At 37.1% G+C, this 21166-nt stretch overlaps 3 protein-coding genes across 4 annotated transcripts in view; 1 reads left to right on the top strand and 2 right to left on the bottom strand.

The window, feature by feature from the left end:
- ccar1 (cell division cycle and apoptosis regulator 1) overlaps nt 1-1919 on the bottom strand; it is a 30612-nt gene extending 28693 nt beyond the window's left edge. For both annotated transcript variants that reach the window (XM_056248087.1, XM_056248086.1), the window contains exons 1-3: nt 1893-1919; nt 753-910; nt 302-474 (exon numbers count right to left, since the gene is read on the bottom strand). In XM_056248087.1, the coding sequence (XP_056104062.1) occupies nt 302-474; nt 753-864 (285 nt within the window). In that variant the 5' untranslated portion in view covers nt 865-910; nt 1893-1919. The remainder of the gene's footprint in view (nt 1-301; nt 475-752; nt 911-1892) is intronic.
- Nucleotides 1920-3614: 1695 nt separating this feature from the next.
- zgc:110319 (uncharacterized protein LOC796111 homolog) lies at nt 3615-10054 on the bottom strand. The gene is made up of 8 exons (XM_056248100.1): nt 9945-10054; nt 9525-9613; nt 9229-9364; nt 8970-9036; nt 8764-8875; nt 8602-8665; nt 5029-5203; nt 3615-4415 (listed from the first exon to the last, which is right to left on the bottom strand). The coding sequence occupies exons 1-8, from the start codon at nt 9998-10000 to the stop codon at nt 4344-4346; spliced, it is 771 nt and encodes a 256-aa protein (XP_056104075.1). The 5' UTR covers nt 10001-10054; the 3' UTR covers nt 3615-4343.
- Nucleotides 10055-13691: 3637 nt separating this feature from the next.
- On the top strand, nt 13692-20068 carry si:dkey-228d14.5 (uncharacterized protein LOC796266 homolog). Its single transcript, XM_056248101.1, has 7 exons — nt 13692-13950; nt 15123-15170; nt 15252-15323; nt 15413-15480; nt 15796-15926; nt 17936-18113; nt 19769-20068. The coding sequence occupies exons 1-7, from the start codon at nt 13886-13888 to the stop codon at nt 19954-19956; spliced, it is 750 nt and encodes a 249-aa protein (XP_056104076.1). The 5' UTR covers nt 13692-13885; the 3' UTR covers nt 19957-20068.
- Nucleotides 20069-21166: the final 1098 nt, after the last annotated feature.

The raw sequence follows: 21166 nt of genomic DNA on the forward strand, positions 1-21166 counted from the left end.
AAAAAAATTATTAATTCTAAAAAAATGTGTCAAAACCTGTTAAAAGTCGGTATAATTGCTTCCAGTTCATTCATCACACTGGAAATGAAAGGTCAAGCATGTTCCATTGTGGGATACAGTATCACGCAGTGTGCTGCACATTCTGCTGATTGTTATCTTGTGTAAATCCGGGATAATTTGCATACTGTTCACACAGTACACATACTACATATTGCAGAAATAGTAAGTCTAGAATGTTAGTATGCTATTCCAAACTTAGCCAAAGGCTTTATTGTGTAATTTCTCCAGTGGTGGATCTCACCTGCTGTAATGCAGCGGCAGCGGCTGCGGCGGCCTGTTGCTGGAGTGCTGCGGTCTGCTGCGACAGCTGATAGTTGGCAGCTGACTGTGAGTTGAGGGAGGCTGCAGCTAAAGCAGACTGCTGAGTGTACATCGGAGATGCTCCCAGGAGGGACGGCTGCTGTACTCCTAAAGCTATGGGAGAAACATGTGAGATTGTAGGGACATTGTGACTGCTATCGATAACATTCAAACAAGCACAAGCAAACTTTGACCTGTCAATGTAAACCAAACGAAAACATCTTGAGCTTTGACCTTCACAATTAGAGAGCTAGAGCAACAAAAGCTAGAGAGAAAACTCTCTTTATTCATGCATGTTTAGACTAACAATTAAGACATATTTGTTGAATGTAAAGTAGTGCCAATAATGTAAATCAAAATACGTGTTTATGTAAGTATTGATGATGACTTACAATGTAAACTGTTCAGGTCCAGGGACTGTCCTGAGTGGCCTGGTTGTGATACCGCTGTTGCGGCAAACTGGGCCGCCCATGGAGGGTTCTTCTGCCCCCCGAACTGGGCCATGGAGACCTGCTCACGTTTTCTGCTGGACCAGATGGTGGATTATTTCCTGTGGGGGGATGTTATTCAAACTTAATAAAATTGCAAGCTCAAAACATTTAAGCATAAAATCAATGGTTGTTGATCTTTGTAACTTGTGTCCTATTGCCCAAGACAAGAATCGAAGGGCCCTCATTTTTAGACTATATGCTATTTTATATTGTACTACAGCTGCAAAGATGCTTGTTTTTAACCTTTCTGAAACAGAAACTGGGTCTGTCCATAGGTTAAAATAATAAAGCTTATGATTATTCTCAAGATTTTTTATAAATATTTAACATGTTTAGTTTATTATTAAGAAATCTAAATTATACGTAACAAAAGTAGCAGCAAAGAAGATCTGAATTATTTACTGATAACTGTGTTTGCAAGATTGTTAACTTAATTTAAATAACTTCAAGTTATCTTGAGAGCCAGAGACTCGAAAGGCACTCACATGCTGTCTAGTTAGGGAGTTTACTAGATTTTGAAACACAGCTAATGCCATCTGTCAGCTCCAGAACACCAACGGACTGTTTACAACCTCTTCCTGCTTTAAAACCCTGTCTAAGTCCAGATCCAGCAGTGAATAAGACACACTATTAGCCAATCTTTTATCTGCACTAGCTTAGCACACCAACGTATTCTCAATGCAAGCTAAGCAGCTAACGGAGCAACACAACAACACTGACCTAACAATTTAAAACCCCGTATTATCACCGTCAACCACTATGAAGTGTATTAACTCAAACTAAGCAGCGGTCTCGGTGGTAGTGTGTAAGTCACAACTGTGCTGACTGCAGTGTTTTGTTTTTCAGCAGTGCAATCTGATTCGGGCCCTCGCATGAGCACACTGTCTAGTTTTCTGTCCGTGCACTTTATGGTCTCATTTACACCTCAAAAGTGTATACAGTCTACGCAGCATAACACAGTGCATGACAAAGCATTAATAATATAACAAAACTTAAGTCGATATATAGGCATGCAAGCTAGCTGTTATTGTTGCTGCTTACCCGTCGTCCTCTCGTATTCACCGGTTGGAGACGTCTGGATGTAGCGCATGCGCAGATCGTGTGAAGTACATCAGCGCATTACTGATCCAGGGTCGGGTGACAATAGACAAGAAAAACCTGACAGTGGCGCACACTGACGTGAAATCAAATAATAGCCATACATAACACACACACAAATAAAAAATAACACACACACATAATACATAACAGTAATACTAACGGTTCAGTTATAGCTAGCATATATAACAGAATCATTATTATTATTGGATCGTTTTACTTCAAATCATATTTTCTCCACTCAAAATGCATGAGTCATTATATGAAATCCAAAATAATTAGTTATCTGGGTTTGGACAAGTTGGAGCTGAGTGTTTTTTTGTTTTGAAATTCCACTTTTTTTCATTACGCTTTGTTGCAAAATGAAATGAAAACATTTACTTTGTATTTCCAGACCATATAGAAGTAGTAAACAACCAAGTCTGTTTACTTTAAATGTCCCCCGAAAGGTTCGTTTTTAGCTTCCATTCACTTAAATTCCAAGTGACTTTGAGACTTGAACACTCCGGAAAGATTTTTTGTTGAACATCAAATAATGCACAGAAAAAAATATCCAAAACTGAAAATTGATGTCCACTAATAGCAAATATGCATATGAAGAATTTGTTACAAAATTCCACCATCGTGTAAGAACCTGCTTTCCACCATGGCATAAAACAATTTAAAAGATAATTGCGACTTTTTTTCTCAGAAATTCCAGAATTGAGCGTGTTATTTGTTTTGCAAAAATCCACAGCTCCCGGTTCATCATGTCCAATCAGCGCAGGGGGGGGGTCTGACTGTCAATCACAGATCGGGCGCACGTTACAATCACGTGGCATGCACACGCCTGAAGTTCGCGCAGTAACGAAGAGTGATGGCGGATAATCAAGTAAGCTCATTTAGACTAGAGTATAAATGACGTTAGCAATTGCAATCTATCGGTAGATTAGCCAAGACAGCATACCTCCAAATACTCCATGGTGTTGATGATGGATGCTGATGAGACGGGCGCGTTCACTGAAAATCTGGTGCACACGCACTGACGAGCATGAACTTGGTGGGAGGTATCCGTTGATAGTGGGGGAGGGGCATGAGAGTTGTAAACATTCAAAATTTTCCTAAATCCACTCAATCTGCCAGACTTGCCGACAGCAGCTTTAATAATTCATTACATTTATATAGCGCTTTTCTCTGCACTCAAAGCGCTTTACATAAGGGGGATCTCCTCAACCACCACCAATGTGCAGCATCCACCTGGATGATGCGACGGCAGCCATATTGTGCCAGAACCCCCACCACACACCAGCTTATTGTTGGAGAGGAGACGAGAGTTATTAAGCCAATGAGCATATAGGGATGATTAGGAGGTCATGATGGACAGAGGCCATAGGATGCCGGGGTTACAACCCTACTCTTTCGAAGGACATCCTGGGATTTTTTGTGACCACAGAGAGTCAGGACCTCGTCAGGACCTCATCAGTCAGGTCACAGACTCTCGTCAGGACCAAATTGGCGCAATTTGGTATCTTCAGTGGGCTACCAGTCTTCTTGGGCTACAGGGTTATATGGTTGCTGGCATGGTATTAGGTATTTGGTATGGTATTTGGTATCTAATACCAAAATGGTATTAGATATTCAAATCTCTCATTCTGGAGAAATTAGTGAAACACAATTGTTCACAAATGGGTTGACCTTTTTATGCTGAAATGCAGAATAAAAATGGAGGCTTATAGAACAAAATGCAGAAAATTACAAACAAGCTCAATAATTTGTTTCAAACCTAAGGAGAAAAGTTGTAAATGGCATGACAAACATCTACACCAAGACAATCACTAACTTTATTTCATTATAGGTCCTCCCAAACTGCTGGATGGCAGTAGATGAATACAATCTTTCACAACTGATCTCATTCTGAAAGACTCTTAGAGCTGTGGTAGATCTACAATTGCAAGTGGTCAATTGAGGTTTAAGAAAGTATCAGGATCACAGCAGTGAATTCATACCAAAAGAACTCCCACTTATTTAATGCACTCACCAGACATCTAGGTGAAATTTCAACATGCAATAAAGATTTGAAATTAAAAAGCATTACAACCGTCTTCAATTTAACCTTTTCTCTCAGACAAGTAACAAACCTGTTTAACATAAGATCTAAAAGAGCCACAGTCGTAACACATAACGGTAATATGGAAAGTGCAGAGCTCAGTTTCTTGTACTTGCAACCACAATATTGCACTATTATAGTGGAAACAGAACAACTTATGACTTTAGGCTTGGTTAAATATTTCAGTATATTCTAGTTTCTGAACCTTAATTATTCAGCATCCTTATGGAGTGTCTGAATCCCACTATGATTATAACACATTGATAGCAATTGAAATATGTTGACATCAGAGCCGGCCGGGTCTCATGCTATGAGTCTTGCAGTTTCTTCTCCAGTTCTGTAAAAACCTTTGTGTTGACCTCATCCACTTCATCCTCCACCTTATTAAATACAAAGATATACATAGTCATGTGAATAGTGAAAGTAATGATCACTGTAGGTAAAATATGCAAATAATGTTCACATGAATAACTTTAAAGAGACCATGTTATGCCGTTTTTGTCATATTAAGTCTTGGTTTTGTTTTTGGGGTCTAACAGAATTGGTTTTCATGCTTGAACGTTCAAAAGACTAATTCTCTTTCAAATATTTTACATTATTGCAGCACTTCCTTTCAAAGTCTGTCACTAACGATCTGTTAAGTTTCTGTCTCTATGAAGCCCCTCCTTACGAAAAGTAAAAATGTCCTCTGATTGGTTGACCGTTTCGAGCATGTTTTGGAAATGTCACGCCCCCTTTTTTTCCCTAGCATGTTTTAGGCGGGAATTATTTAAATGAAGGATATTGAAGAAAATATTGCCAGGAAGAAAACTCAAGACAACAATAAAGGCGTTTCAGGGAGTTCAGAAACGGTGCACTTAGAGTGGACTTTGTAACTTTGGGCTTTGTAACTTTACAGACCTTTTTCATGCTCAAACAGCAACATTACACACTAAAGAAAGTTGAAGAAAAAAAAACATAATAGGCCACCTTTAATGGATTTATATCTCTCACCTGTTCTACCAGGTCTACCTCGGGTACATAAAACTGCAGCATGTTCTGGATGCCATTTTTTAGGGTAACTGTGGAGCTGGGACAGCCAGTACAGGAGCCAATAAGCTTCAACTTCACAGTGCCATCCTCAAAGCCTTTGAATATGACATCTCCACCATCCTCCTGAACCGTGGGTCTTAAGGAAAGCAGACACAGCATTGAGCTCTGGTGGACAACTAAAAACTTTCATTACATAACTAGCTAATAATTTGAAAGGCCTGTCCACATAAACAGCCATTTTATTGTGTCATTCTAAAAGCTTTTGACTCAAGTGGCTAATATTTATATGCTTAAAATCAAAAATGTATAATTATTTAATCAAGCTGCAGTCCATAAGTGTTGGCGCTCTAGCGGTTAATAAACAGAACTGTATGCGTCTTGCGGAAGAACATTGTAGCCAGAGCTGCTTCTCTCTGTTTATGTCTGTGACGAGTTACGCAGATACTGGGCTACTCTGCAGGGGTATGACCCCTACCAGTCTAAGGCCCCATCCACACTACTGCGTTTTAGTTTAGAAACGGATAATTAAAACGAATACGATCTCCGTCCACACCAGCGTTTTAGCTGCGTATTAGAATTGATCTCCGTCCACATTAAAACGACTGAAAACACGGATCACGTGACCATTCACCAACACTGGGCATGCGTGTGCCGGTGTAAACACAACTTCATTGATAAAATGGATGAACCCCAAACCGACGCTCCATGTACGGTCAACGCCGCCGCTGCACACGGGAATTGTCACAGATCGCTCGAATAATAGCTTGACTCCGGCGCATGTAGGCAGTTATAGCGTTGTAAAATGCAGAATTTACTTGTACAACAGCGGCTAGCAAAGATATATGCCATGACTGATGACACCCAATCATAGAGCCGAGCGTGAGCCTCTACTACTTCATCGTTTCTAAAGTCCTCCGTTTTGACCCGTCTACACTAAAACGCCCTCCGGAGATTCAAAACGAAAAACGGATCGGCAGCGTTTCTAAACTTCTCCGTTTTGGGTCTCCGTTTTTGCCGTTTTAGTGTGGACGGGAGGTGCAAACGTAGCAAAAGGTCTCCGTTTTAAAACGAAAACGCAGTAGTGTGGACGGGGCCTAAAATAGTCTGAATGTAAACACTTATTATAAGTGTACCATAGTGATTTAAGATAAGACAAAAACACGGTTTGGAAAATGGATTCATTATGTACTCGCTTGTTATATAAATTTTGTACATTTTGAACTTAAAAAAAGTGATGGACTGCAGCTTTAATAATCAAATTAAAGGTATTGTAGGTAGGATTTTTTTTTAAAACTTTTTGCCAAATTTGTTTAAACTTTCTATATATATCAATGCATAATTAAAATGTAAGTACTCTGGAAAAGAGAGTATAAAAATCGAGTGTCTGTAGTCCTCTCAGGGCTGTAATAAACACAGCTACTTATCTCCATTCACTTCCACCCCCTCCATTCTGGGCTCCTTCCAAAACCACGCCCCCAAAACACATGAACGCGCGATGCCGACAGCTCACAGCTGGAGGACGCGCTTATACCAGCGCCGAGAGGAGCAGTGCATGTAGTGACATCATGTCAGACTCACATGTAATAAAATACCTAACTTTATCATTATGAATATAAACCACTAACATGGCTGTTAGTACTCACTATCAAGCTAGCATATCGATACTGGTAAAGTTTAAAATATGTTGAGTTTGATTCGTTAACGAGCTAGTAACATAAAGCAAAGCTAAAAACAGGTTGCATTGATACACGTTTTCCCATTACAATCAGTTACACTGTGATGAAGGTGAATTTCGTGTAAGATTCATAACATATACACCGTGTTTTGCATGTAATTGTGTCTCTTACTAGTCTCTTACCCTCCTCGAGTCAAACGAGTGCGCGCATGTGGGCAGCGCATGTAGCAGCGGGGGTGTTGCCATGGTTGCGAGAGAGTGACAGTCGCCTAAGCCAATCCTTTGTTTCGTCCCGGAAGGAAATAATGAGCTGTGTTTAGTGCAGATTAAACGGTCTAGAGTCACTCGATTTTTATACTCTTTTTATCAGAGTACTTACATTTTAATTATGCATTGATATATATAGAAAGTTTAAACAAATTTGGGAAAAAGTTTTTTAGACCAAAAACGACCTACCCTACCTTTAAGTACCAAAATAAAATAATATAAATTAAATATGTTCACTTTTCAATATTTTTTTGGGAATGGATAAAATCACTCACATATAAAATACCATTCAAAAGTTTGTTTGTTAAAGGGGTCATATAATGCCATTTTTGTACAAGCTAATATGATTCTTTAGAGTCTAAGTTAAAACTTTGTAATATACTTTAATTAAAAATTCTCATTAGTATTGTAAGAAAACACTTATTTTACCTGGTCAAAAACAGCTCTGTTTTCAGCACGCCGTTTCAGTGCTGATTAATATAAATATTAAAGATTAATAAAACGATACACTCACTTCAGTTATTTTGGAGGTTCAGCAGGAACACGAATAGTTGGTACTTCTTAGCAAAACCAGCTTTATACTGACCCTCCTCGTTTATAAGCAGTCTGGTGTGTGAAATGATTCGCGCAAATATGAAAGCATTGACGTTGCTCGTGGGGAATATTCCCTTCGAAAACAAACTCAGCCACTGCGTCTTCAGCGGTTCGGATTTAGGAACATTAAAATGACTGCTGTGTTCGTTAATACACCCAAGAACAGAACACCACAATCGCTTAGACGCCATTCTGCTCATAGACAGTGCTCCAGCATATCAACAATGACCGCGCCGGTCCGGTCCGCGCCGCGCCGCGCAGACTATGATTGACAGCTCGCTCCCTCACGAGCGAGGGCGGGTCTGTGTTGAAACCCGGCTGTCAATCAACAATCGTGGGAGGGGCGTCCGTTTTATTGACGTCACAAAAACGAACGGCTCAATTTGAGGCAGGGGAAAACATATAAGGAGATTAAAACAAAAACACTGGATGGATTTTTATCATTATATGATGTTTGTGTACAGGCACTGCCAACACACATTTCAGTACAATCAACTTGTAAAAGTGCATGTGCCATTATATGACCCCTTTAAAGTATCTTACACTCACTAAGGTTGCATATCAAAAATACAGTTAAAACAGTAATGTTCTGAAATGTTATTACAATTTAAAATAACTCTCTTCTAATTGTAATGGCAAAGCCATCATTACAGCATTCAGCGTCATTACTCCAGTGTCACATGATCCTTCTAATATGCTGATGTGCAGCTCAAGAGACATTTCTTATCATTATAACGGTTGGAAAACAGTCGTGCCGCATAATATTTTTGTGGAAACCATACATTTTTTCAGGATTCTTTGATGAATTCAAGTTTAAAAGAACAGCATTTATTTGAAATAGTCAAGACATTTATAATGTTACAAAAGATTTCTGTCACTTTTGATCAGTTTTTACTCATTAATGCATCCTCCCTGAATAAAAAGTATATATTTTTTAATCGACCTCACCCCAACCTTTTGAAAGGTAGTGTATATGGAATCGGAACATTGAAACATACCTGATCCTTGTGTCTAACAGCTCTTTGATCATTGAGACAATTTCATCATCATCCTCTGTAATACCTGAAGAATAAAGACACATTAAAATCATCAGACCAGTTCAAATACAGTACATAATGCACCATAATTTATTTAGTCAATCTGTGCAATGTTTGGCTCACTGCTCTCAGCATGTGTTGCTCCCATTGTGATGGACTTTCCACTCTCAAAGAACTTAGTGATGACCTCAGTCGCATGTCGTTTAATGTCTGTCCATTCAACATCATCATCTGTCTTTAATAAGTAACAATATATTCATGAATTTAAATGCAGTACTTCAGAACACACGCTAACAATCAAAACAGAATGTCTAATTGCTGAACGCTACCTTAGTCAGTGTGATAAAATCTGGGCCATAAAAGACACTTTTTATGCCTTCAATTTGGAAAAGATCCCTGTTGGATGAATACAACAAATGTATTTAATACACAGCAAGGCTACGCACGCCTTTTGACGGATGCAAGAGCAACTGAATACCTCAAACTGACAGATAATCAATGCAGAAGAATTAATGATACATTCAAATCCCTATTTGCAAAAGGACACTATGATTTGAAAGAAGACAATAAAGTCGAAACCATGTTTACCTGGCTAAAGGGGAACTCTCTGCTGAGTTTGATGTTGGGAAATCGTGAGTCCCTGTCCCCAACACAGGCTTACCGGGAAGAAACTTTAGACTTCTGGGGTTAGGTGTGTCTTGAGTTGAAATTGAAATCATTCGTACTGAAAAAAAAAAAAAAAAAAAAAAAAAAAACTATTAAGTCCTCAGAAGGACTACAGGACTGTACAAAATAAATTCAGCAGCATTACATACAAATTTTAAATCATCAAAGTGATCTGAAATGGAATAAAGAGGATATCTGGTAAAAGTAAAATGCTTCACCTGAGAATGCTTTGCATTTATACTGTTGAGACTGTATTCTGTGGGAAGCCCACATTGAATAGCACTGATTTCGGTCATTTACAGGCAATCTAAAAGAGAATATAAGTGATTACATTCCCCACGCACGCTATACACGCCAAATACTACCATAATAAATAAAATAATAGTAAATAAATAAAACATAATACATTGAGGATCAAATTAATCCATAGAATTTCATTCAAACAATATAAATTATTTAAATGTATTTTTATGACAGTGGAAGTCAACCAAGGTAATCGTTTGACTGTTAGTACTTTGGTGGAAATTACGGTTACCATTGTAACCTAGAACTATCGTCATTGGACAGTATATTTATTATGTAACAATACACATCTTCGTTTTTAAATACTGTGAAAGATGCAGTATGCCATTTCCAACCTAAAACGATGTGTCCGTACGAGTCGCAATAGACTCCATCTTATAGACGCCGCCATTTCGATTGTTTTGAAATTTAGGACCCCGAGGCAGACAATAAGGCTCCTGTTCAAAAATACGACTTTGTGTGTTTAATGCATGTCGTGTGTGATTTTTAACATATAAATTGCTTATAAAAATGGTTGCGCAAAGAGTATGAAATCAGAGTGAATGACGGCAAAACAACTGAACTAAAGTGCACATGGCATGCCAGGCGCAAGTGGTCTAATGCGCGCTTCATTTCTTAAAGGGATAGTTCACCCCAAAATGTTTTTTACAACATTTTAAAAACAATCGTTATTTAACTAGTCACCTATTCTAAATCTATGACTTTAGTTTTCTCTTTTATTTAACACAAAAGGAGATGTGACAGATATTAGACAGAATGACAGTTCCAGTCACCATTTCTATGGGGGAAAAACACGCAATAAAAGTCGAGGCGGTCAGTCTCTCACATTCTGTCTAACATTTTTGTATTCAGAAATTCCGTCACAAATGTAACAGTTTTTTGTGACTAATGAATGCAGGATGCAGGACGTTGACCATTGTTTGCATGTGATCCGATCAAATTATAGTCGGCATGAACCAATAGTCTTCTCTTCCCTATCCGAGTGAAACAGCTTCTTGAATGAGAGAAAAAAAAAAAATGTAGGGCGGAATTTTGTCCGTCAGGAATTGATATGGTTGTGATTTGCTATTGCTGTGATCTCATGTGTGACAGGTTGTCACGCCTCCTCGTGCCAGTAAATACGTCATCGGTAAATATTTGTCACTTAAGAGGGAGGGGAAGATATTTTAAACAAAGAGGGCACATGAGGGCCCTTGTCTTAAAAAATTCCATAAAAAATAAGAACTGTCAATAGCCATTTCTAATTTCCATCGCACCTAAGTTTTTAATATTTTTTATATTTAAATAATTTCACATTTAATCTCCAAATTAGTCTAGAAACAACATGAAGACAGTAGGCCTATAGCCTATATTTTAAATATTTGTTTAATGGCATAGTTTTACGAAAGATGGCATCACCGATACCAATACTGCAACCGATGTCTCTATGAATTTATAGGCATTCAGCATTACAGTATAATTCAAAGCTATACATTTGAACATTTATTAGGCTTTAAGAATAACCATTTTTATTTTAAGTAAACTTAATTAACAAATTCCATCGCACACCTGCAGGTGATAGGTGCGTCGAAAAAGAAGACCAAATAGGTAGGTCGACAAATCTGCAAATAAGGAACTCCCGCACACTATCAGTACTCGCAAGTAGGCCTAATATAAAAATGTTTTATTAGCAACATTTCGGTCTCACAACCTTCATCAGGCAGAGTAAACTTAAAACAATCTTCACATAAACATATTATAATAAATGTAATTTACCTGTGCCCTTATCAGGGCTCAATTTTTGTTTTCTATTGGCCCTGTCAGACCAGTTTCGATTTTTTACTTGCCCTGTCACAAAGCACAAAGTTATTGTTTTTGTTGTTTTGGACCCATGTAACCTTGTAAACAGAGCATTAAGATTTGTATAGGTCTAACAGGTAAGATAGGCCTATTTACAAAAATGTAATAAAGTTATCAAATAGGCCTACTACACAGTCTTCACTGCATAAATGACAAATTACATATAGATTAATCCTTATTAAAGCTACAAAAGTTATTCAGTGATTTTCTATTTTTCTTTTGTGCTTTAATTGATTATCTTTAATGACATCACAGCAGCAGGTTTATTTATTAGGCAGCTGTCACATTAGGCTTGTTTGAGATGAGCGAAATCTGCGCAGAACCGATCACCGGTGATCACCGCGAGATGCATGCCGGTTAGAAATGCGTCCGAGTGCGGTCCGCCTTGCTCTGATGTCATGCTGATGTGTGTCAAAAAACCTCTCGCCATCGCAAGGCGCACGTGTCGGATTCTGCAGTCGCGCGCAGTTGCTCTCCAGTCTCCACCGACTGCGCTGATCAAAAAAAGCATGATGGGAAACAACTTGCTGACGACACAGCTTAATGATCATTGGTTTTAACAGCCATGTATTGTTCTCTTTTAAAATGTTTAATTTACAACTCTGATATCATGTTTTATGTGTATAAATTATGTGTGAATATTCCCAAACAATTAATGACAGCACTAATATAAATATGTAATTATATAATTCATGGAGCATAACCATTGTATTAGGCTGCTACATTTCAATCCTTTCTATATCTATTAGGCTATCTTTAAAAAAAATTCTTAAAAAGTACATGTACTACGTTAGATTAAAGTGCAAAGGGTCATAGCACTTGCATATTGTTGTCCTATTGTTAAGTTTCACTGCTTCTATTGTTCTCATTTGTAAGTCGCTTTGGATAAAAGCGTCTGCTAAATTAATAAATGTAAATGTTATTTTAAAGTATGTGTGTCAGACATGTTCACAAGTCCCTAAAGGCCAAGTCCAAGTCAAGTCTCAAGTCTTTGGGTCCAAGACAAGTCGTATTTGTTCTATTTCTTTTAGCAATTGTTCTTACAGCTAGTTATTATATTTAATAAACAAAGTTCTACTTCAAAAATGTCCAATAAAGCACAAAACCATACTTAGAAAAAAATTTATTCACAATTAAAAAAAAAAACAAATTACTTTCAAAATATATAACATTATACAATTTGGAATGCAGGGACGGTCACCACGAGAAAAATGTTGAGCTATTTGAGTTGCCGTAGTGTGGTGTAGTTCTCAAGCAGTGATGGGTAATGTAGTCTTCCATTGAGCGCCGGCGGTAACAAAAACCTTTTACAGTCTATGCGAGCGTTAAAGTAAACAACACAAAGAACAACATTCCCGTTTGTGTGAAGGCGATATTATAACGCACCCTGACTCAACAAACCGATCTGTGTAAATGAGTCGGACAGGGCGGTAAAATACCGGCGTGTAACGTTAGTCCATATGTAAATTAACTTGCTTGGATTAATTGATTGCTTTTCAACTTAAGTGACACAGATGCGTCACGCACAATATAATAACGCTGGCTTGGTGTGCTTGCTGCAGCACATGATAATGATAGGGCATTAATTCATTAAGAATAGTAAAATAAAATGTTGTGTTTCATGCTGACATGTGGGGTAGTAAAGAGAGAACGTAATCTGAAATGCCATACCAAAATGACTTGTGTTTTTCACGACTCGCCGAGTCTCTGCATGTCTTCAAGTCCAAGTCAAGTCTTTTTTTTTGTTGCGACTTTAACTGTTACTCGAGTCCAAGTCGCAGACTCGAGTTTCAATCTCTGTGTTTTTAGAGGCTACTCTTGTATGCTCTTTCCACAGATCTACAAAAGGGCAAATCAAGACACCGATGAGGCTTTTACAGCAGCAAGATTTATCTGAACTACAGGAATATTGATATCAGTCAAAATAAGGCAGACTATATTGCACAGACCGATTGCATTCAAAGAAAGTAAATTTGCCTAATGCTAAAAAAATTAGAGGGAGCATTGTCGTCACTTGGTGGTATCTACAGTAGATGTTTTGATTCGATTAAAGTTGGAACTTGGCCTGAAAAGTTTGAGAACCACAGCTCTAAACTAACATGCACTCAGGACAACTATGAGTAAGAGCATAAGTAAACACTGCAAGACTGAGTTGACTCAACCCAAGTTGTCTTATGGCTGTTATATTTTCTTGTCTTAAAGCAGGTGATTACCATTAAGGAGTGGCTGAATGTGGTAGCATGTCTCAAAGCTTTTTTTTTTTTTTGCATATAAGAATGTAGCTCATCTGGTAGAGGAGATAGTAGACTGGTAAGGGCAGGAGAAAAGGTGAAAGATGTTAAAGGACGTGTTTAGCTTTTCAAGACCTCCGTGGAAGTATTACTCCTGAGATTATCAGCACTTTACTTTCATCTTGAAGCAACTTTCTCCAAGAAACATGGCTGTTTGGGTTATTTTACCCATTGTTCTGTGTGCCGTCTCATTCATCGGGTGCTGGACAGTGTGAGTTGACCAAATTATTTGTTGTTCCTCTCAATTTAAATGACCTATTACAAATACATGCTGCTTCTCAAGGTAAGCTAAAACTCTAAAGTTTGTTACAGGTTAAGATGCTTTTATTAGAGTCTATTACCATTAGATGTTTTTGCTTTGACAGACAGATAGACTAGTTTCAATCGTAATTTATGATGTTTCAATCATAATTTATAATATCTACATTATGACATTGGTGCTGACGTGTAAATGGTTGCATAACCAGCTTCACAACAAAACCTCAACAAGAGGCAAGTAATTTCAGTGCTGATGTCATAAGCTTCATGGCACATTATATTTTAAACTCAGTAACCGAACATGAGTCAGGATCAGAAAAACTCAAAGACAAGTAAAGGCTGGTCTTTCTACTCTTTGGGAATCTAATCAGGGGAGTCTGATCCGAGACATTTTCACATGCATTGTTAGATGTTCATAATTTCTCGTGTAACTGAGTCATACTCTATCAACAGGCTTATTGGTTACTTATTAAACAACCCTTATGCATCTTTACCAGTGTTGGGTGTAATTATTTACTTAGTAATCTGATTACTGTAATTTAATTAATTTTCCCTTGAAAAAGTAAAGTAAGGGATTACTCTTATTTTTCTGTTATTTAATTACTGTTACTTTCGATGTATACTGTATAGACTAGAACAATTCTATAAAACAATAGTGGTTTTAACATCAAAATTGAATGTTAAAATGTATGTTTTTAATGTAACCTTCTCCCTTTAAATACTTTGGTCAGCTCCAGAATAATTAATGCAACTTTATATTATTTACTTGAAATAATCAATAGAGCAGTTTCATATCTGTCCTTGTATTGTTCAATGGTGGAGGTTGATATGGGATTTAGTAAGTAATAAGTAATCCAATACTTTTTTAGAGATACAGTAATCCAATTACACCGTTGAAGATTCAATTAGTAGCTAATTCATTACTTTTTTTAGAGTAACTCACCCAACACTGATCTTTACTAGCACAATATTAATTACTGAACAGAATGAATACAGAAACAACAAAATATGCTACTCCCTATAGCACACTATTTTAACTTTTTCCGTTCCGATTTTAGGATTAGCATTTTTCTCCTAACTTAAAATGACATTTGTTTTAAAGGGTTCTCTTGTCTTTTTCTACAGATATGGACTTGCATTACATTTCAACCATGTCTGCTCACTTACTAACTGGTAAAGTGATGAATTCAACCTGCATTATTTAATGTTTCCTTCATTTATGCTTCATGAAAACATTGTTGGGTTTCTTAACAGGGAATACAGAAACTCATGTCAAACAAATGAAACAGGGAATTGCTGCACCCTGGAGAATGTCCCCACCATAAGGTTTGTATAACACATTGACCTTTGAAACACCTGCTATTTTCTACTTCATAATACAAAGGAATGACTGGCATTTTCTGCTTATTTTGCAGCACAAGTGGAGCGAATTTTCCGGAAAACTCTCTATTCACAGCAACAATCAATGCTGGTTCATTTTTGTGTGGGTGTATTTGACTTTCGGATAATAGGCCTAGTTCACATCTTTGTATGGGGGATGAACTACATAATTCCCATAATTTAATTTGTGTACCAGTTTATATATGAAATATTTTAATAAATTGTAAAATATCATATTATTAATTCCATAATTGAGTAGATAAATATTGAGTAGGCGTGTCCAAACATTTGACTGGTAGTGTAATAAAGTGCACAGAATGTCCATAAGACTCTCTTTATCACTTACAGTGAATTGAATTGTGATTCGAACACACTGCAGAGAAAATCTGTGTAATATATCCTCTCTTTGTCCCCACAGTTCTGATTTTCTGCATTTTCCATCATGCACACATCCTGGACAGGAACCATGCTCATTCTCTTCTCAGTAAGATTGCTATGATTTTAGGCTGTGTGGTGTCTATGGGTGCTTTCATGGCTGGAAACTGCAATGTAAGTACAGATGAATACCCTTCACTAATTTCACTTCTTGCTCATGTATAGCTAATAAACGATTCAGTGCCGATGTGGTGAATCAATTCTCAGGTGGCAAGAGCCTTAACAAGAGAGTCTAACAACACTTACTCTTAACAAACACACAACAATCAAGCTCCTTAACCATGTATTTTACAAGATAATAGGTAGCATGAAAGCATTCATGTTAAGTTGATCATAGGTGGAGTCACAAAGCAAACTCTTCTCAGGCTTGGTAGACTGTTTCCTGTAGGCGTACTCTGTGTAAATATAATAAACATGCATGATGTTATGCACGTTACACATGAAATAACTAGTTTTCACTTCATATTAATTAGGGTACAACGGGGCTAAAGACAAACTCTTAAGAAAAATGTGCTTTTCACTACTGCCATAGTACGATTGCAGAAAACAAATATATGTTTGTATTGAACATTGATGGAGCAACAGATTTTGTGTGAAAATAAATCATAAAAGTTGTTTTTGTTTAAAAATCTTATACATGTATGAGGTGGCAAGGTGGAGCAAAAGGCACAAAGTATAGTTACAAATACTTTAGCTAAATACTTGTTCATACTTGTTCAAAACAATCAGTTTAGCAAAGTTTGTACTATTTTCTGTTTATTTTGATAAATAAAAGAATTATTTTTTTTGTTCAATAAATATAGTCATTAAAATGTTAATATAAATATATATATTTTTTTAAAATACAGAAACAAAAATATTTTAATAAAGATTCTGAAAGCATTGAAGGAGATCCCATAATAATTTAATAGAGATTTACAGTAGTAACAATAAATTATATTTTATTATATGACATGATTAATATCATATTTTTAAATATGGTGGTTTCATTATAAATATGGTGATAATCTCTAAGGTGGACACTCAACTTAATATATGATATTTACCATCTGAATCTAACCATGACATGTCAACAAATGGAAAGCCAGCTGTTTATTATCATGTTAATTATTATACCTTTAGTCCAACAGCAGGGGTGCCATTTACCCCAAATACCATACTTTTACATATTCTTCCGTTATAGAAAAACAGTAGCTTTAATTAGCTTGAAAATAATTAAAGGTGCTCTAAGCGATGTCACGCGTTTTTTAGGCCAAACCTTTTTTTGTCACATACAGCAAACATCTCCTCACTATCCGCTGGCTGCCTGTCCCCTGAACACACTGTAAAAAAACGCGGTCTCTGCAAACAGCCCAGGCTCCACAAACGGCAACAAAAACAAACTGGGCTTACCCGCACCACGAAACATAACAAACTGTTCCAGCCAATGACCGACAAGAAGGGTTTGGGGGTGTGGTTTGGGGGGTTAGTGTGCGGATGAGGAGGAGGGAGGGTCTAGCTAGCCTCCGTTTTGTTTGACAATAGTTCGAACGTCAACAACGTCACCCAGGATTGCTTAGAGAACCTTTAAGACGGCCAAATATATTCAATAATTTTAGGGATTCTCATTTGCTATTTAAATCTAAATTTTGGATCAAATTAGCGCAAAATAAACTTTGCGCTGCTGCCTGCGATCGCGTCAAGGATCAGCCGAATTTCCACATGCATCTTGAAAAGCGGATGTTTTGGAAAGTGCTACGGCAAGTTTTTGTGCCATTTAGTGGTTTAGAGGAAAATAAAATCAAAGGTGCCTTTATCCCCGTTGTGTCCAATCTTCAACTACTATGTATTAACTTAAATGCATCATTGCACTTAATGTGTGTACATGCATGTTTTACATTGTACTCAGTGGCGTAGCGTCTGGGTATGCAGGTTATGCACGTGCATATGGCCCCGGGCAGATTGGGGGCCCGCAGCGAGGGGACAGAGAGAATTACAGCTGTAATTATTTACATCTATAATTACATTGTTCTTCTAAGAGTGATCCCCACATAGTCATGTTTGTCTAAAGCAGAATGAACTGACACATTATCTCCTATAGTGAAACAACCAGATAGATGTTGTTTCCTGTGTTTTTCTTACAGCCAACGGAGCTGATGTTGCTCCATTACCTGGGTGCTGCCCTGAGCTTTTTGTGTGTGTGTCTGTACATGACCATCTTGACCTCCCTCACTAGTAAATGTGTGATGACGGGGTGTGAACGGGTTCTCTACCCACTACGCAGCATCTCCACAATTATCCAGGTTTCTGCCACCATCCTCTGTATCCTTGTATGCTCAAAATGTTTTGATGGTAATGCATTGTAATGCTATTTTTATAAATTATTGTTCAGTGTTTCTATGCATACAAAAAGCCTACGGTAAGCAATTATGAAGTGTAGGTGAAAATGAAGACCTATAGACCATTGGGGAGCAGATGTCACAGTTACGTTACTGCAGTTGTGCAGGAATTGTGGTGGCAGAAAAACTGTCATTTTCTGCTCCGCCCTCAAAACACGTCACCGCTGTTTGCAAATACCCAAATTGTCTAGACTCTAGGCTATTTGGACACTGAAGAAAAGCTTTAAATGTATGAATGGCATTGCATTATGTAAGGGATGTGTGTTTTATATAAATAAGGCCTAGACACACATCCAAGAAAACATTTCATAAAAATAGGTTTAATGGGATTCACATTATAAATCAATAGACATAGGCCTACAGTTCAAAATGAAGATAAAAATGTATTTGAATACTTTCTGGTTGTCAAGCTTCATAAATGTGATGAACTACATCCACCAAAAACCTGCTGTTTCAAAAAGTACATTATGCAATGCAAAAGTTACAGCGTGTCTATTTACACCAAGTGCAAATAGCTCGCCTTGTTAGTAGAAGCTATTTACACTAACTCCGCACAGCAATGTCTGGCTGGGCTAGACAAAAGGACAAAAAAACGGCTGTAATTTGACAGCCATAGGGAGTAAGTCACGTAGTAGAAGATACTTTTGACGCGAGTTCGATCTGCTTCCTTTATCCCATCGCATATTACATTGGAAAGGCATTTATTTTCAATAAATATAAAGAAAATATGTGAAAAGTGGAATTAAAGTGCCTAACAGTTATTTAATAATAAAGTGTTTATCGGGTAGGGTTAGGGCAAGTGTAGGGAGGACTTTATTGTCCTAATAAGGCGGAATTTATTTAATAAATATAATAATTTACACTCAATATGTTATTATTGCATACTGTTTTATAATGTACTAAAATACTGAGGTGCAAATAGTATCTAACTACTATTTACACTGGTTGCAAATAAAATACTGCTATTTTTACATAGTGTAAATAGAATCTATCGATATTTTCACTTAGTGCAAATAGCCGCTGCCTTTTTTTTTAAATGCTTTTGAAAGAAGTCTTGGATAAAGTCTTATATACTTCATTGCATTAATGCGTTAACTACCAATGAACAATAAATCGGTTACAGAATTTATGAATCTTTCTTAACGTTAGTTAAACTATTCATTGTTAGTTTGTCAGCTCAGGTCCATTAAATAATATGAACCTTTTTGAAAAGTGTTACCAAAGTCTGTTATGATCACCAAGGCTGCATTTATTTGATTAAAAATACAGTAAAAACAGTAATATTATTACAATTAAAAATTACAGTTTTCTACTTTAATATATTTTAAAATGTAATTTATTCCTGTGATCAAAGCTGAATTTTCAGCATCATTACTCCAGTCTGAATGATCCTTCAGAAATCATTCTAATATGCTGATTTGCTATTCCAGAAACCTTTCTTATTCAGGGTTCTCTGATGAAAACCTTCTGGGGCGACCGTAGATGTTAAAAGTTTGATCAAATATTACCATTATTAAATATTTAGTAATGAAATGTTTTGAAACAGTTTTTTCTCCATGACTTCTCTTCTCTTATCAGACGGCATCTTCTTCATCCATGAGGATTACTACTATAAGCACATCTCTGCTGTGTTTGAATGGTTGCTGTCTGTCAATCTGCAGCTCTATGAACTCAGCTACTCCGCAGAGTTCTACTTTTTCTCCTCGTCGATGCTTTCAGTGCTTTTAGCAAAGAAAGAAGAAGAGAAATGTCTCATTTTGTCTTAATGTGGAAAGAATCCTTCAGAAGATAGATCGTTTTCTTCATTTTTCCATCATGGATTCATAATAGATGGCATGTTTTAACCTCATTCAAACAGTAGGTCTGCTCAGGAGACATTTGAAGACCTTTTTTTTTTTGAAGTGGCCATTTATGAGGTTGCAAGCACTGGATTTACTTTGGAGCAGGATACTCTGAATTTTCTCAGAGTGAAGCAACAGGCACTTTGAGCGTCTCAGTTTTTTCAGCACTTTTACTTCAAAATACTACAGCATTTAACTGAGAAAAACACCTTACAAATACAATATTTGATCTCATATCTAGATTTCCTGTGAGCAACTTGGTTGGTGCATTCAGCTTAAATGATTGTTCAGTGTTTACCTCACACTTTTAATCTAATCCCTTCCCAGGAAGTGGAATCAGCTGCTGGCAGGAAATCTGTTTTTGTCAGAACTGAAAATGTCAAGGTGTATATATAGAAAAAGATAAGAATAACCCATTAATAGTCACAGGTTTATCTCAAATTAAGTTATTTTCCATTATCGCTTATTATTGTGTCAGAACTTCAATTCAGAGACTCTAGATATAAGGTGAATTCAAGTAAACAGAGAACAATATAGATGGATAAGTGGTTCAATTTACCTCAAATTACCCAAAATATTTATTTGAAAGGGTAATTTTATAGACAAGATCATTGTCAAGTTTGATTCCTTTTTTTTTTTTTTAACAAAGAATTTCAATTAATAAAACGTTATTCCTCTGACAAAACAAGCAACAAAGGGCTAATTGCCTTTGTATGATAGTTTGTAGATATTTCTAGATGAATGTAGTATTCCAAGCTAGTTTTCAGTGTTGAGATACAGTTATGACAAGCTTAAAAATAGACTTTACGGGTTAAAGGCACATTCACACCAAGAATGATAACTATAACGATAAAGATATAGCCTAGTTCCCAAAATCGTTCTAAATATAAACAGTCCAAACGGCACAGAAACAATATCGTTGGATCCACAGTTGTCATGCGGTGGATTCGGCCAATCGTGGAACAGCTCTGTCGTCATCAGAGCTTGTGCAGGCGCTTCTGGAGAAGCTGCGCAGAATGAACCAGCCGGCTGCTCTCGAACCGCTCTAGCGGTATTTTGATGCCATACATCACAGTCATGTGGCGTCGGCGCTATCTAAAGTCGGACAAACCTTCTAACCGGCACGCACTGCTTC

This window comes from Rhinichthys klamathensis, unplaced genomic scaffold (assembly GCF_029890125.1).
Source record: "Rhinichthys klamathensis goyatoka isolate OS25496 unplaced genomic scaffold, OSU_Roscu_1.1 h1tg000053l_1, whole genome shotgun sequence".
NCBI lineage: Eukaryota > Metazoa > Chordata > Actinopteri > Cypriniformes > Leuciscidae > Rhinichthys > Rhinichthys klamathensis.